Source organism: Nicotiana sylvestris, chromosome 12 (genome assembly GCF_000393655.2).
Source record: "Nicotiana sylvestris chromosome 12, ASM39365v2, whole genome shotgun sequence".
Taxonomy (NCBI): Eukaryota; Viridiplantae; Streptophyta; class Magnoliopsida; order Solanales; family Solanaceae; genus Nicotiana; species Nicotiana sylvestris.
In genome coordinates this window covers 2,310,716-2,326,289 of record NC_091068.1, presented here as the reverse complement: position 1 = coordinate 2,326,289, position 15,574 = coordinate 2,310,716, and the positions used below count along the sequence as shown (strand labels likewise).

The following is a 15,574-nucleotide window of genomic DNA, read 5'->3' as shown; positions in this document are numbered from 1 at the left end:
AGCAAATCCGTATGATATTTCTAGACTTGTGTGCATGTTTGGTTGGAGTCCCGAGGGCTCGGGTGAGTCTTGGATAGGCCACGGGGTGTTTTGGAGTTAGGAGAAATATTGTTGGTATGCTTCAGCTGTTGCAGGCCTCTAATCTCGCAATTGCGAGATCAGGCTTCACAATTGCGAGCTTTACATGCTTGGCAATTGCGATCCTTTCATCGCAAATGCGATCAAAAGGCTGGGCCAACAGAGTTCACAAATGCGAATAAACCTTTGCAAATGCGAAGGGAGTCTGGGAGGGGAACTGATCGCAAAAACGACCATTTGATCACAATTGCGAGGTCTGTAATCGCAAATGCAACACTTTCCTCGCATTTGCAAAGGCAGCGGGAATTGTGAAGGCTTTGCAATTGCGATAGCCCTTTCGCAATTGCGCGCTTTGCATTTGCGAAGCTCTGGTCCCAATTGCGACATCTGCAGCTGAGTAAAAGGATCTTGGATGGGATTTTTCATTCATTCTTCAAATTTTCAAAACCTAAACTCCAAGAGGCGATTTTCCTAGAGCAAGTTCTTCTCCAAATCATAGGTAAATGATTCTTAACTTACTTCTTCCAATCTATTTTATCTTTTTACAAGATTTCATCCTAGAATCTCGAGTTTTTCATGGGAAATTGGGTGATTATGTAATTTCAAAATTTGGGGATTTAGACCTCAAATTGAGGTCGGATTTCAAAACCAATTACATATTTGGGCTCGTGGGTGAATGGATAATCGGGTTTTGGTCCGAACTTCGAGTTTTGACCAAGCGGACCCGAGATCGGTTTTTGACTTTTTGGGGGAAATATTGGAAAATCTATAATTAAGCATGTGAATTGAGTTCTTTCGCATTTATTGATGTTATTAAGTTAATTATGACTAGATACAAGCGGGTTGGAAGTGGAATCGAGAGATAAAGCGGTAATTGAGGCTTGATTTTTGGCCGTGGAATCGAGGTAAGTGTTTGGTCTAACCTTAGCTTGAGGGAATATGTGTTGTTGTCTTATTTGCTACGTGTTTAGTTGTTTAGTACGACGTATAGGTGTGGTAACGAGTATCTATACGTTGTTGTTGGGTCATAGCATGCAAATGAGTCTTATACTTGTGACCATTGTGTCTCTTATCACATGTTGTTCATGCTTAAGCTGGTTATTCTTCATGTTGAACAAATTTTAGTTATATTTTCTTGTTATTGGGTAATTGTTGAGTATTGACTCAAGTTGAGACTTACATTGTGAATTTAACTGTCGAAACGAGATTGGTTATAGCTGATTCCCTTGCCGGGATGTTATTGTTTCTATTTTTTTGGGTGAGGAAGAGTGTAAAGCACGAAGGGTGATGTCGTGCACGATATTGTGAGTGAGTGTTAATGCACGAAGGGTGATGTCGTGCCATATTATGTGAGTGTTAATGCATGAAGGGTGATGTCGTGCCATGATTATGAGAGTTAATGCACGAAGAATGATGCCGTGTCGTTTCTGTTGTTTCTTATGGTGAGGATGAGAGTAAAAGCACGAAGGGTGATGCCATGCACGTGTTATTATATCATTATTTCTTTTGGTTCAACTATGGTGTTTACTATGCTTCTTCATTGAATTATTGTCAGAATCTGTTATTCCCCGCAGCATGTTCTCCTTCCCGTCTCTATCGGTTAAATTTATGTTATTATTGTTTCTCGTATATGATTTAACTGCAAATTTTTATATTGTTGTCGTGTCCTAGTCTCGTCACTACTTCGTCGAGGTTAGGCTCGACACTTACCAGTACATGGGGTCGGCTATACTGATGTTTCACTCTGCACTTTCTGTGCAGATCCAGATATCGATCCGAGCTGACTCTGAGTTCGTAGCTGGCTATTGTGCAGGAGACCCGAGGTAGATCTGCCAACGTCCGCAGATTCCTAGAGCCCCCTCCTACATATACTCATTTACTGTTTCATTTAGTTCACAAACAGTTGTACTTCTTCATTTCAGCCAAATACTTGTAGTTAATCTTAGTAGTTCGTGAATTGTGACTCCATACCCCGGGTAGCTAGACATATAGATTTCACACGCGCAATATTATTATGCAAGTTTCGTTTCTGACATTAATTATCATGTGTTGAGTTGTAGTGGTTTATAAGTTATTTATAAGAATTTTATGTTGCAAACCTCTAATGTTGGCTTGCCTAGCAAGTGCAGGTCGTGACATATATAGGGATGTATATAAAAGATACAACATGTATCGATCATATTTGTTCCTTCAACGAATACAACTAAGCGAAATATAGAAATATGGAAAAATAAAATGCTTTTATTGAGAGTCCACCTCAAGACCTTCTTTGACTAAGTGAGCACTCTAACCAACTGAGCTATAGAGCTTGTTGCTCTTTTGTTTTAGTTCCAAATAATTATTCTTTTATTTCATGAATTTGCTATAAAATTCAAATATAACTATATACAAATAGTAAATTTACTGAAAGTATAGCTACGAATGATAAATATAATATAAATGCTTGATGTATCGCGTAATTTTTCCTATCAAGAATAATGGCTTAATAGGCTTTACAAAATTGCAAATGAAGAAACAACTAAGAAAACCACTAATTTATATTCTGCATGTTTTCCTCAAGATGATTAGTCTCATTATATAGCAATATTAAATATTCATTACAACTAATCTTGAATCTCTCATATTTATTAACTAGACGTATTAGGTACGAGCTTTCTAAAAATTGAGAGTCTTCTAATATGAAACTCCTTATACACTTAGTGGGCCTACCCTAAGTAAATTTAGATTATCGGTTAACAACAATAATATATTTAGTATAATTTTAATAGTGGAGTGTGGGGAGATAGTTGTATGCTGACCTTGCTCTTACTTTGCATAAATAGAGAGACGGTTTTCAATAGATAAGGTTTTGAACCGATTCAGACACTAAATTATGCCTTTATCGGTTAGTTAAACAAAAATAGGTAAGACAAATAATGGATTTCCTATTAAAGCAAAACTGAGAAAAAACATACAAATATATATGGTGCCTTAATAGGCTTTACAAAATTGCAATTTTAGAGGGAAAAAAAATTTAGAGATAGCCTGATTTATAATTGCTAACTGAAAATTAGTCGCAGTTTTAAAAGTAATTAAAATTTAGCCACCTTTTTTATGTAAAAATAAAATCTAAATAAAATCACCCTTAAAACCAAAAAAAAAAAATCCAACTTATGCTGGAATTCGAATTTTTTACATATGAGATTCCAGCATAACATGCTGAATTTTATAATATGCTGGAGTTCCAACACAATATGCTAGAAGTTTATATGCAGGAGCTCCATAATCCAACATATTATGCTGGAACTTTTCGTGTTTCATCTAGGGTATTTTGTCAGGATTTTATCTCCACATAAAATAATGGTTATTTCTCAATGACTTTGCAAATGTTGACTATTTTTCAATTATCCGTTCGAAAACTAGCTAGCACATGCTATTATCAGAATTTTAGATTATCAAATAATATTTATTTTTTAATTACCAGTCCGAAAACTGACTAGCCCATGCTATTATCAGAATTTTATATTACCGAATGATTAAGCACAAAAAAAGTAAGACAAATAATGGATTTCTTATTAAAGCAAAACTGAGAAAAAGCATACAAATATATATGGTGCCTTAATAGGCTTTACAAAATTGCAAACAAAGGAAAAAAATAATAAGAAAACCAATATAATATTCTCCTCAAGATGATTAGTCTCATTGGCAATAATTAATAACACTATAATTTCATAATTATGACTAATCTTGAGTCTCTTCTGCAGCCTGTGGTTCATCAGTAGTAGTATTAGAGCTTTCTTGTTCATCATTTGATCCACTATTTTTTTTGTTTGTAGTTGTTGTAAGATGGTTATAGGAACCCTTTTCTTTGAATAATTGAGAGAAATGAGGTTTGCAATAGAGAAGTCCATCTAATGCTGCATATGATGAAGTTGTAAGTTTGCATCCACCATGTGCACACTTGAAGCAAGATTGGTGGTAAAATTCTCCATCTACTGTCACCTGTTTTTTCAATAATATATTATATATATTTTGATTAAAATCTTTAGAGTATTTGAATTAAATGTTAAAGTTGAAAAAAAAATACTCTTGTGAAAGTGAAATGTTAAAACTCTATCTTTTTCACTTTTATTTAATTAAGAATAATTATTCCTAAAGGGAAGCCTCGGAATTCACTTTTAGTAATCGGAGGCGGGTCAAAGGCTGGTGCCACCTAAATGTAGGTAGGCGGCCGATGTGTGGCGTTTGGAGTTCTCATTCGTACACCTGTCCTCGATGGAATAATGAGTGATTTGTTCCCTTGCGGATTGTGGCCTTACCACTCGGTCCCCGATGGCCAGCAGGGGATTCCATATAGCAGCTCAGTAACGATAAAGTTACTTCCATATGACTTATGGGTTCGAGCAATGGGAGCAACTACTAATTAATGCTTGTATTAGAATAGACTATCTACATCACAGCTTTGGGGTGCGACCCTTCCTGGAACCCTAAGTGAATCGCGGGATTCTTTGTACAACGGATTACCATTAAAAATAATTATTCCATGAAGGACTAACACACAAAGAAGAAAGAAGGCTCTTTCTCTTTTTTTGGTTGGTATAATTGACTATCTGGTATTCAGAATTTACTGGCCCAACTTATCCAGATTTATGCCGTGTAAGGCCCATTTAAGGGTAAAACGCTTTCTACCAGAGGTTTTTTCATTCCGAGGTTCGAACCCTAGACTTCTAATTAAGAATAGAGGTGTCCAATCCATCTCACCACACCTCTTGACGGTGGAAGAAACTTAATTAATTTTATAACAATTAGTACACCAAAATCCCTTACCTTTTCCAATGGGTACACAGTTTTCTTGCATGCAGCACATTTTTCCTGAGTGCCGGAAAATAGAGAGGACAATTTGCTAGGGCTTCTGTTCTGTAATCACAACAATATATAAAGGTGAAACTCATACATTCTTAATATATATAAAATTAGTATAACAAATTCCATTTAACGAATATCAGTAATTACATGTCAATATTATTTACTTTTTTATTTTACAAAAAAGATCACTTCTTCTGCCTCAATTTATGTAGCACTTTGCACTTCTCGAGAGTATTATTAAAGTTAAATTGGATTAAATCAACTTGATTTTTAAAATTAAAATTAAAATTTTCAAAAACTATACAAAAAATACATAAATTGGAATTATTCTCACGTCCACAACAACAATAATATACCAAGTATATTCCCACTGTATGGTCTTGGGAGGGAAATTCGTAAGCAAACCTTATCCCTACTTTGTGGAGGTAGAAAAACTATTTTCGATAAACTCTCGACATAAGAATGAAATTATTCTCATGTCAATATGAAAATTATATTTTAAAATATTGATCAAAGTTAACATAATTTAAATCTTGAGAAGCGAAAAATATCTCTTAAATTGAGATAGAAGGAATAATTATTAAATTAGGCATATATAAGATACATACCAGGTCATTGTTCCTCCCAACTGCACATTGATATAAAAAAACAAATAATTAGTTAAGGAAAATAATAAAAAATATAAAAATGTTAAAAGATTTAGAAAAACTAACGTGATGTGGACTTAAAAGAAGCACTTCCTTTCTCCTTGAGAAGCTGTTCAAAATGTGGCTTGCAAAATAAAGCTCCATCTAGGCTAGAGTAGTTGCTCAACTATAATTCAAAGGTAAATCACCAAAAAATAAATTAGAAGCTTCAAAATTGATGATCTTCCACATAGAAAAATATTTTATTTTCTTTTTACCTTTTTTATTTTATTTTATTTTATTTATTTATTCGATATTAACTCAGCTTGTGTGTGGTTGCTCACATTGCCGGTTGTAGGTAGGGTTGCGAGAGGCAAGATTAGAAATTAAGGGATCCAAAATATGTTTAAGAAATGTCACATCTAAGAGTCGATCTATGACTTAAAAATATTTTTTAATCCCTTTACAATTACGCTAGAAGGTTATATTTCTTATACATAAAAGAAATTTAACCTATACACATTGTAATTTTCTGGCAAAAAAGTTAAATTGACCATCATTCGAGGAATCTTCAAAACACATAACTGTTGTATCTATTCATTAAAGAACCTTTACACTAATAGCAAGCTAGATTCACTATTTGCTTTTCTAGCCGGTATATATAGATTATATAGTGATTAATATATCTATATAATACATAGTATACATGGATTATACGTATATAGTATATATCCGCCGATAATTTTTAATTTAAGCGATTGATTGAGCAACTATTTGGGTTAATTCTTTGTTTTGGATTAATTTGATATTACAACAAAATGGACAACCTGGTGCACAAGATATACCGCGTTCACATAAGGTCCAGATAGGGGAAAAGCTACATTTTGGTAAGAGTAGTCAATCGACTACCCTTTATCGAGAAATTGTACTGTGTATAAAGATAAAATATTAGGTTTTAGAGGTACATAAAATATATTGAACACCCTTTGTCAGGAATTTTTTTTTTTATACTTTTTTTCAAGTTTGAACACCCTTGAGAAAATTTCAGGCTTCGCCACTGGGTCCGGGGAAGGGTCACACCTCAAGGGGTGTGATGTAGACAGCCTACCCTAATGCAAGCATTAGCGGCTGCTTCCACAACTCGAACCCATGACCTGTAGACATAGACAATTTTACCATTGCTCTAAGACTCCCCGTCAAATTAATTTGATATTAACAACAACATTTCCCAATAAAAATTCATGAAATATTGAAGAAATGAAAGAATTGTAAAATCTTACAGCAAGTCTTCCATTGCAATGGCTACATCTGAAACAAGTATTATGATAATTAACACCACTTGCAGAGATCACTTCTGCAGCATACACAGCTTTATCACATGCCTTGCATTTTGTTTGAGTTCCAGAAAAAGACATGATTTTATTTTGATTTTTTAAGTTTGTTTTATTATTTGGGAATTGAGATTTGAGATCATTTACATATGAATATTCTCAGACCCCCAAAGTTATAATGGAATAAAAGCTCATGAATATTTAACTCAATGAACAATTAGTTGATTTATTGTTCTTTTTAGTGGCTAAGAACCAATTATATAAATGAATGGATTAGCTAAAATTTGCCTAAGATTAAGGACATGCAAAAGGTTGTTAATTCAGTTGGGAGCTTGAAGGTGAAAATGAAAATAAAAATAAAAATTAAATTTTAATTAGTATATGTGATAGAGAAACTTTTAAAAAATTAGTTAACTCATTTGGGAGTCATGTCTCATGCAATAGGTATCGGTTCAATTCTGACTGTATTCGTATGATAAAAAAATAAAAATAAAAACCAACAGACATGCACATTTATGTGTTATACTAAGTGGCGTTTAGACATAAGAATTGTGAAATTTCATAAAAAAAGTGAAAATGGTTGTCACGACCCAAACTAATGGGCCGTGACGGGCATCTGGTACCTTACTCAACTGAGTACCAACATAACGCATTTTTCATATCATTCTATTATAGGTAAATGAACCGGAATAAAGCATGAGGAAATACGAACTTATACATATGAAGCACGGGCCTATAAGTCCGGCATGATTCTTTCTATACTCGAAACATAGGCCGACAAGGCCATACAAGTATCCGTATACATGACATCTGTCTACAAGCCTCTAAGAACACATAATATAATAAAGGTCGGGACAGAATCCCGCCATACCAATCAATACATGTACTAATCATACTGGCCAAAGAAGCAACTCCGGAGCAAATGGAGCGCATCAACACCTTCCGCTGAGCTGACAGCCTACTTGGAGTACTCTCGACCTGTTTATGAGGACCTGCGGGCATGAAACGCAGCATCCCCAAGAAAAAGGGACGTCGGTACAAATAATGTACCGAGTATGTAAGGAATGAAAATTAGTAACTAGTAGACATGAGAGAAACATGGAGTAAAAGACTCAACATGTATATCTGAATAACTTTGTGAATCGTGTAAATGTCATACCATGCAGAGGTATATGTGTTCATAACATCATCAAGCCTCTGAGGGCATCCCATCATATCATCTTGGCCACTGTGGGCAAATCATCAACGTATACCAGCTGATCAGGTGGTGGTGCGTATATAATGCCATAACCTTTTCCCATATCCCATTACATATAGATATATACATATATACGCGTATATAACGTCATATGGTCATGGGTCAATGTACGTGAATACAATGCATGAAAAGTACGTCAATAAAATCTCTTGGTGTATCATAAGACCATTATGCCTTTGAATAATATCATGAAGTAAACTTTTTCAACTTACGTATTTTTCTGAGACCCATGAACAGATGATAGAACAATATGACACATGGGGAATCAAGAACATAAGCATCTTTAGCATTTCTATGAATAGAGTCATTTATGGAAGTTGTGCATTTGCACGTTTCGTTTGCATCATATGGATCATGCCAAAAGAAAAAAGGGATAACCTTAACATACTTGAGCTAGTTCTCTTAAGAAAGATTGCACCGTACTCGCTTAGAATTTCAAAATCTCATACTGCTTTGAATTGATGAAGATCTTCATTGCTTATGAGATAGTTAATGAGTGATCAAAGAAAGCTACAAATACCAGATCCAAATCGATCTCTTAAACACACTTGAACGGCTATAACCCTTAATTTTAGAAAAGATCTAGTGGATAAGGTGGAGAAATTAGAAATAGTATAAAATGAAAGAAAAATGGTCTATATGTGTACAACTAGTGGAGGAGTAGCCCGGGCTTTGCCCCGGTCCAACGTGGATAAAGCTATTTTTGTTATGAATAGAATTCTATTTAGAATGAATGTCTATCTTGTAGAGAATGTTACTTCGTGATTAAGTCATTTTTCCCTATAAATAGAGGGATCTTACCCCATTGTAAATCATCCCAAAATTCAATAAGAATTTCCTTTCTCTCTTTCTCTGCAATATTGTTCTTCTACTTTTATTGTTTTATTACACGTTATCAGCACGAGACTCTACCGTCTCAAGAAGCTCTTTGAGAAGATTAAGGTATAACTTTTCTCCTCTTTTTAATTATGACTGACATTATGAAAAGAAAGTTCGTTGCCCTTGAAATTTCGGCAAGAACTATATGACATGGGTGTTGGATGCTGAAATTCATTTAGATGCAATGGGTCTTGGAGACGCCATTAAAGATAAAACTAAAGTATCCACCCAATACTGTGCTAAAGCCTTGATTTTCTTGCGCCATCACCGTGATGAAGGGTTGAAAATAGAATATCTCACAGTCAAAGATCCACTTATTTTGTGGAATGGCTTAAAAGAAAGATATGACAACTTAAAGTTGGTCACTCTTCCACAAGCACGATATGATTGGGCTCATATGAGGCTCCAAGACTTTAAGTCTGTTTCTGAATATAATTCTGCGATGTTCAGAATTACTTCTAAATTGAAACTCTGTGGAGATACTATCACTGATTATGATATGCTTGAAAAAACGTTTACAACGTTTCATGCCTCCAATATGGTCCTGCAACAGCAGTACAGAGAGAAAGGTTTCAAGAAGTACTCTGAGCTGATTTCTCTTCTCTTTGTGGCTGAGCGAAACAATGACTTGCTCATGAGAAATCACAAAAATCGACCCACTGGGTCTACACCATTGTCTGAAGTGGATGAGGTGTATTCTCATTATGCTACGCGTGGAAAAGGCTGTGGCCCTATTCGTGGTCGTTTTCATGGTCGTGGACAAGGAAGAAATTTTCTTGGTGTTAATCACCCTCCAAAGAAAAATAACCACCAAAAGTGGAAAGGAAAAGATGAGAAGCCAAAGGAAAATGGTTCAGAAACTGAATATTATCGTTGCGATGGAAAAGAGCATTGGACAAATATTTGTCGTGTACCAAAATATTTGGTTGAGCTTTATCAAGCATCTCTAAAGAATAAAGGTCATGAAGCCAATTTTGTTTCTGACAATGATTTTGACATCACCCACTTGGATGTGGCAGACTTCTTTGAGCACCCTGACGGGAAAATAAACCATTTGATCGATGATGATCTGCGGTTAAAGATGATTGAGTAATTTTATTTTTTATTTTTACATATTCGTAGTAGCTAATAAACATCATGTAATCACAGTTCTTTATATAAGTAGTAGTAATTAGTACTATTTATTTTATAGGATAATGTTAGTTCATTTTGATTAAATATAGTTATAGTATTCGTTTTAAACAATGTTTCAGTTTGCTTAGTTTTTTCAAGAATTAACATATTCTTTACTAAATTAAGGTTGTGATGTGAAAAGAATATTTAGTTACTTGAGTTGAAAACAAAAGGATTAACTTTGAAAGATTTCACGTAATTAGAGAATGACGTAAAATTAATGCGAGCATATTTGCAAGTGAATCACGTTATCACGTTGTATTGGGAAAAATTGAGTTTACATATTAAAGTAGAATAAAGATGATGTGTCAGGACACGTAGACTAGTCAAAGAGTTACAGCTGGCAAAGAGACAGGAGTTGCAACAGATACGAGCAAAGACAAAGAAAGAGGCACGGGCAGATATTCAAAGGACTCGGCGCCCGTACCTATTTAAGTCATTTAGGTCCAGGAATCAAGGGGAATGAATCTGACAATATATAAGAGTACAGATACAGTATTTAATGAGCATTAAATACTGAATACGTTAGAGAATCTATATTAAATACAAAAATTGTGTAACGTAGCATTCAATGTCTTTAATTACTCATAATAGCCTTATTATGACAAGGGCATAACGCATATCTCCCAAATAGCTATAAAAGGGAGATAATTGATCAATTGTAGGGACACGAAATACTATCTGAATATATTGATTTACTTGTTTTTCTTCTGATTATATTATTGCTAGCCAAATTACTTTCTTTCATATATTCTTTTGATTATCAGTAACCCGAGTTCTTCTAAATTAAAGCTTTGACCGAAATCCCATTCTTTGGTTAAACAAATTGGTTCCGTTACCGGAAATCTGATAATCTACCCTCTTTTAGCTTAACTTTCCTTGTTACATCAACCATGTCGAACAACAATGACGACATTCAAAGAAACCAAGAAAGCCAACAACTTCAGGGAAATCCACAGGGTAATCAAACCCCGGTCCCTTCTCCACGAAGCTCTCCTCGGCAGTCTCGTGATGGCTCTCCTGATGGATCTCATACAAATGGAAACACTCAATTTGAAAATGTTGAAGCTATTGATGAAGCTTTGCAAACTAATTGCTGCACAAGTCAGTAAAGCTCTTGAGGCTTTTGCTAGCCAGTTACCTGTTGCACCACCCACACCCACTCCAAACAACAACACTTTGGAGAACCCTCGTTCCGGGCTTGTCAACTCAGGTAGCAGTGGAACCCCCGACGAATCACAGGCGAGAGAACCAGGTAACTTAGTCAATTCTGATTTACAAAATTTAGCACTAACATTGCAGAAATAGCTCAAGGAGCAAAGTGACCGCATAGAGCAAATACCCGGGGTGTCGCCCGTAATTAAAGGGATAGATACGGATAAATACTCGCAACAACCCTGGAAGCCAATTGCTGCTCCCCTCCCGATTCCAAAGAAATTCAAAATGCCTGATATTCCAAAATACGATGGAACAACATACCCACGAGACCACGTGATCGCATTCACAATAGGCGTAAAAGGCAACGATTTGACTAAGCAGGAGATTGAATCAGTATTAGTCAAAAAATTCGGTGAAACACTCACCAAGGGAGCATTAACATGATATTCTCTTTTACCCGAAAATTCTATAAATTCTTTTGCTGAGCTTGCAGATTCTTTCATCAAAGCACATTCGGGAGCTCAAAAAGTCAAAAAAAGAATGGAATATATTTTCAAGATCAAGCAAGGGGACTCAGAATTGCTTAGAGAGTTCGTGGACAGATTCTAACGTGAAAGAATGACATTACCACATGTACCAGATAATTGGGCAGTTATAGCTTTCACAAACAATTTGAATGAAAAAAACTCAGAAGCTACGAGGCGACTCAAAGAAAGCCTTCGTGAATTCCCAGCTACAACGTGGAATGACGTTTACAACAAGTATAGCACGAAGCTGAGGATAGAAGAAGATACTGTTCCATGACTTCAAAAGAAGAAAAGGTAAGTTCGAGACGTGCGGATACCGAAAAAAGATCCGGTAAAAACAGGTACGAGCCATACATGAGACCTGCGGGAAAAGACTCACGATTAAAGCAGGACAATCAAAGGTATGATCACAGACCAAGGAATAGAGAGTCAGGTTCTTCATCAAGATTTAGAAACGATCGAAATACCTATGAGTCACGAGATGATGATAGAAATTTGAAGGCGAGATTTGGCAGTTATAGTTTCAACGTGAGCACTTCCGAGCTCGTAGCTGTTTTGAGAAGCATGGGAGATAAGGTACGATGGCCAAAAGAGATGAGATCGAATCCAAACATGCACAACCCTGATCATTGGTGCGAGTTTCATAATAACCATGGGCATAAAACGACAGATTGTAGGTTTTTACAAAGTGAAGTTGATCATTTATTAAAGCAAGGATATCTCACTGAGTTGTTCAGTGGAAAAGGTAAGCAAGCTTACATGAAGAACAGTCAGGAGCCCCCGAAGCCACCTTCTCCCAAAAGAACCGTCAACGTTATAAGCGGAGGTGAAGACATCAATGACATATCATACACTGCAACTAACAAAGTTTCCAAAGTTACAATTACCCAAGGGAAACGGATGCGGCATGTCATAGAGGAAGAAAGCATTACATTTGATGATGCAGATGCAGATAGTGTATTAACCCCTCATAATGATGCACTAGTAATATCTCTAATTATACATGATACTAATGTAAAACGAGTTTTGATTGATCCAGGTAGTTCCGTGAACATTATTTTGCTAAGAGTACTACGTGAGATGCAAGTAGAAGATAGAATAATACCAAAGGCGCATACTCTATCTGGATTTGACAATTCTAGTGTTGTGACGAAAAGAGAGGTAACACTCACTACATTCGCAGAAGGAGTCGTCAAAGATACAAAGTTTCAAGTAGTAGATATGGAGATGGCTTACAATATGATACTTGGGAGACCATGGATCTATGAAATGGATGTTGTTCCTTTAACCTTGCATTAAGTCATTAAATTTCCATCACCCTGGGGAGTATATCAAATTCATGGAGATAAACATACATCTAGGAGCATCAATTCTGTAGCAAATTCAAGTACGAAAAATAAAGGAAAATAGCAATCACAGAAGACAGCTGAGGGCACCACAATACAAACCTCAACTGAACAGGGACGAACAGATGTGGATTCAAGGCCTGACACCATTCAAGAACCAGAAGAAAACGAAAATATCAAAATAACAATTGAGGAATTGGAGCCTGTTGTGTTATTCGCTCAATGGACTAATAAGAAAATCTACGTAGGGGCCAATCTTAGCCAAGTCATGAGAGGTAAGTTAATTGAATTTTTAAAAACTAATATAGACTGTTTTGCTTGATCCCATTCTGACATGACAGGGATACCACCGGAGGTGATGACTCACAAATTAAATGAAGACCCATCATACCCTCCTGTCAAGCAAAAGAAAAGAAAGCAAGGAACTTTCAAGAATCAGGTAATTCAAGAAGAGGTTCAAAAATTGCTAAAGATTGGATCCATCCGCGAGGTAAAGTATCCTAATTAGTTAGCCAATACTGTCGTAGTTCCAAAGAAGAATGGAAATGGCGAGTTTGTGTAGATTACACAGACCTTAATAAAGCTTGCCCTAAGGATTCATTTCCCCTACCACATATAGATCAGCTGATTGATGCAACTGCAGGGCATGAACTATTAAGCTTTTTAGATTTATATTCAGGTTATAATCAGATCAAAATGGATCCAGGAGATTAAGAAAAATCGTCATTTATAACAGACAGAGGGACTTACTGCTATAAAGTAATGCCTTTTGGTCTCAAAAATGCCGGTGCAACATATCAGAGGCTGGTTACTAAAATGTTTCAAGAACATTTGGGAAAAACCATGGAGGTTTATATAGATGATATGCTCATTAAAACTCAGCATTCGAGGGATCACATATCACACTTGTCTGATACTTTTCAAATTCTGCTCAAATTTAATATGAAGTTAAATCCCGAGAAATGTGCATTTGGTGTTGCATCAGGTAAGTTTTTAGGTTTTCTTGTTTCTAACCGTGGTATTGAAGTGAATCCCGCACAGATTAAGGCCATTGAAGAAATCCCTGATATGCTTTCAAGTAAAAAAGAAGTTCAGAGGTTAACTGGAAGAATTGCAGCCTTGGGAAGATTCATTTCCAAATCATCAGAAAAGTGCTTTAAATTCTTTTCAGCTCTTAAAAAGCAAGATCATTTTGAATGGAATTAGGAATGTCAACAAGCGCTCAGAAATTTGAAAACGTACTTATCAAATCCATCATTGCTAGCAAAACCAAAGGCTGAGGAAAAACTTCTCATTTACCTTGTTGTTTCTGAAGTAGCGGTAAGTGTTGTTTTAATTCGAGAAGACCAAGGTAAACAATCTCCGATCTATTATGTTAGTAAATCTTTGTTAGATGAAGAGACATGATATCCTCAATTAAAAAAGCTTGCACTTGCATTAATCATGGCATCTAGGAAATTAAGACCTTACTTTCAGTGTCACCCTATTGCTGTAGTAACTGCTTATCCCTTACGTAATATATTGCATAAGCATGAGTTATCAAGAAGATTGGCTAAGTGGGCTCTAGAGTTGAGTGAATACGAAATCACATACCAACCTAGAACTGCTATAAAATCTCAAGTGTTAGCCGATTTCGTGGCTGATTTTAGCCAAGGGATACAATTAGAAGTAGAAAAAGAATTACAAGTGTTCAATGGAGCTAACCTAGGAACTTGGACGTTATTCACTGTTGGTTCATCTAACGTAAAAGGTGCAGGTTTAGGGATCGTATTGGTACCACCTACGGGTGAAACCATTCGACAAGCTATCAAATGTCATTCTATAACTAACAATGAGGCAGAATACGAGGCTATGATTGCAGGTTTAGAACGAGCACGAGAACTTGGCATAAATTAGATTATAATCAAGAGTGATTCACAACTTGTAGTTAATCAAATGTTGGGGACTTATACAGCCAGGGAAGCAAAGATGCAGCAGTACTTGGAAAAGGTACGGGATTTGATAAAACAATTTCAAAATTGGAAAGTTACACAAATACCAAGGGACGAAAATGTTGAAGCAGACGCCCTAGCTAATCTCGCATCTACGGCTGACGTGGCAAGTGATTCAAACGGTTCAGTTATTCATTTGTTTCATTCAGTTCTCGACCCCGACAAGAATGAGGTAAATTTTAATAACTTAACGTGGGATTGGAGGAACGAGATTGTTGCTTTTTTGCAGTATGGTACCATCCCTGGTGATAAGAAAAAAGCTCATGCACTTCGAAAAAAGGTTGCTCGGTACTGCTTAAAGCAAGACAATCTTTATCGAAAAATGTTTGGTGGTCCCTTAGCAAGATACCTCAGACCTTCTC

The 15,574-nt window shown here is 35.9% G+C and overlaps 2 protein-coding genes across 2 annotated transcripts; one reads left to right on the top strand and one right to left on the bottom strand.

Moving 5' to 3' along the window:
- Positions 1-3,609: 3,609 nt before the first annotated feature.
- Positions 3,610-7,080, bottom strand: LOC104233797 (LIM domain-containing protein WLIM2b-like). Its single transcript, XM_009787246.2, has 5 exons — positions 6,830-7,080; positions 5,637-5,736; positions 5,532-5,551; positions 4,885-4,974; positions 3,610-4,059 (listed from the first exon to the last, which is right to left on the bottom strand). Exons 1-5 carry the CDS (start codon positions 6,962-6,964, stop codon positions 3,799-3,801), a joined length of 606 nt encoding a protein of 201 aa, XP_009785548.1. The 5' UTR covers positions 6,965-7,080; the 3' UTR covers positions 3,610-3,798.
- Positions 7,081-9,555: 2,475 nt separating this feature from the next.
- Positions 9,556-10,110, top strand: LOC104233800 (uncharacterized). The gene has a single exon (XM_009787249.1). It carries the CDS (start codon positions 9,556-9,558, stop codon positions 10,108-10,110), a length of 555 nt encoding a protein of 184 aa, XP_009785551.1.
- The last annotated feature ends 5,464 nt before the right edge of the window (positions 10,111-15,574 follow it).

Bases quoted from the DNA above. Each gene is read 5' to 3' on its own strand.
- LOC104233797 (XM_009787246.2), bottom strand. From the start codon at position 6,964: ATGTCTTTTTCTGGAACTCAAACAAAATGCAAGGCATGTGATAAAGCT. The intron at 5,552-5,636 runs GTTAGTTTTTCT...ATCAATGTGCAG, and splicing joins TTCTTTTAAGTCCACATCAC to TTGGGAGGAACAATGACCTG. The intron at 4,975-5,531 runs GTATGTATCTTA...TTGTGATTACAG, and splicing joins TTGGGAGGAACAATGACCTG to AACAGAAGCCCTAGCAAATT.
- LOC104233800 (XM_009787249.1), top strand. From the start codon at position 9,556: ATGGTCCTGCAACAGCAGTACAGAGAGAAAGGTTTCAAGAAGTACTCT.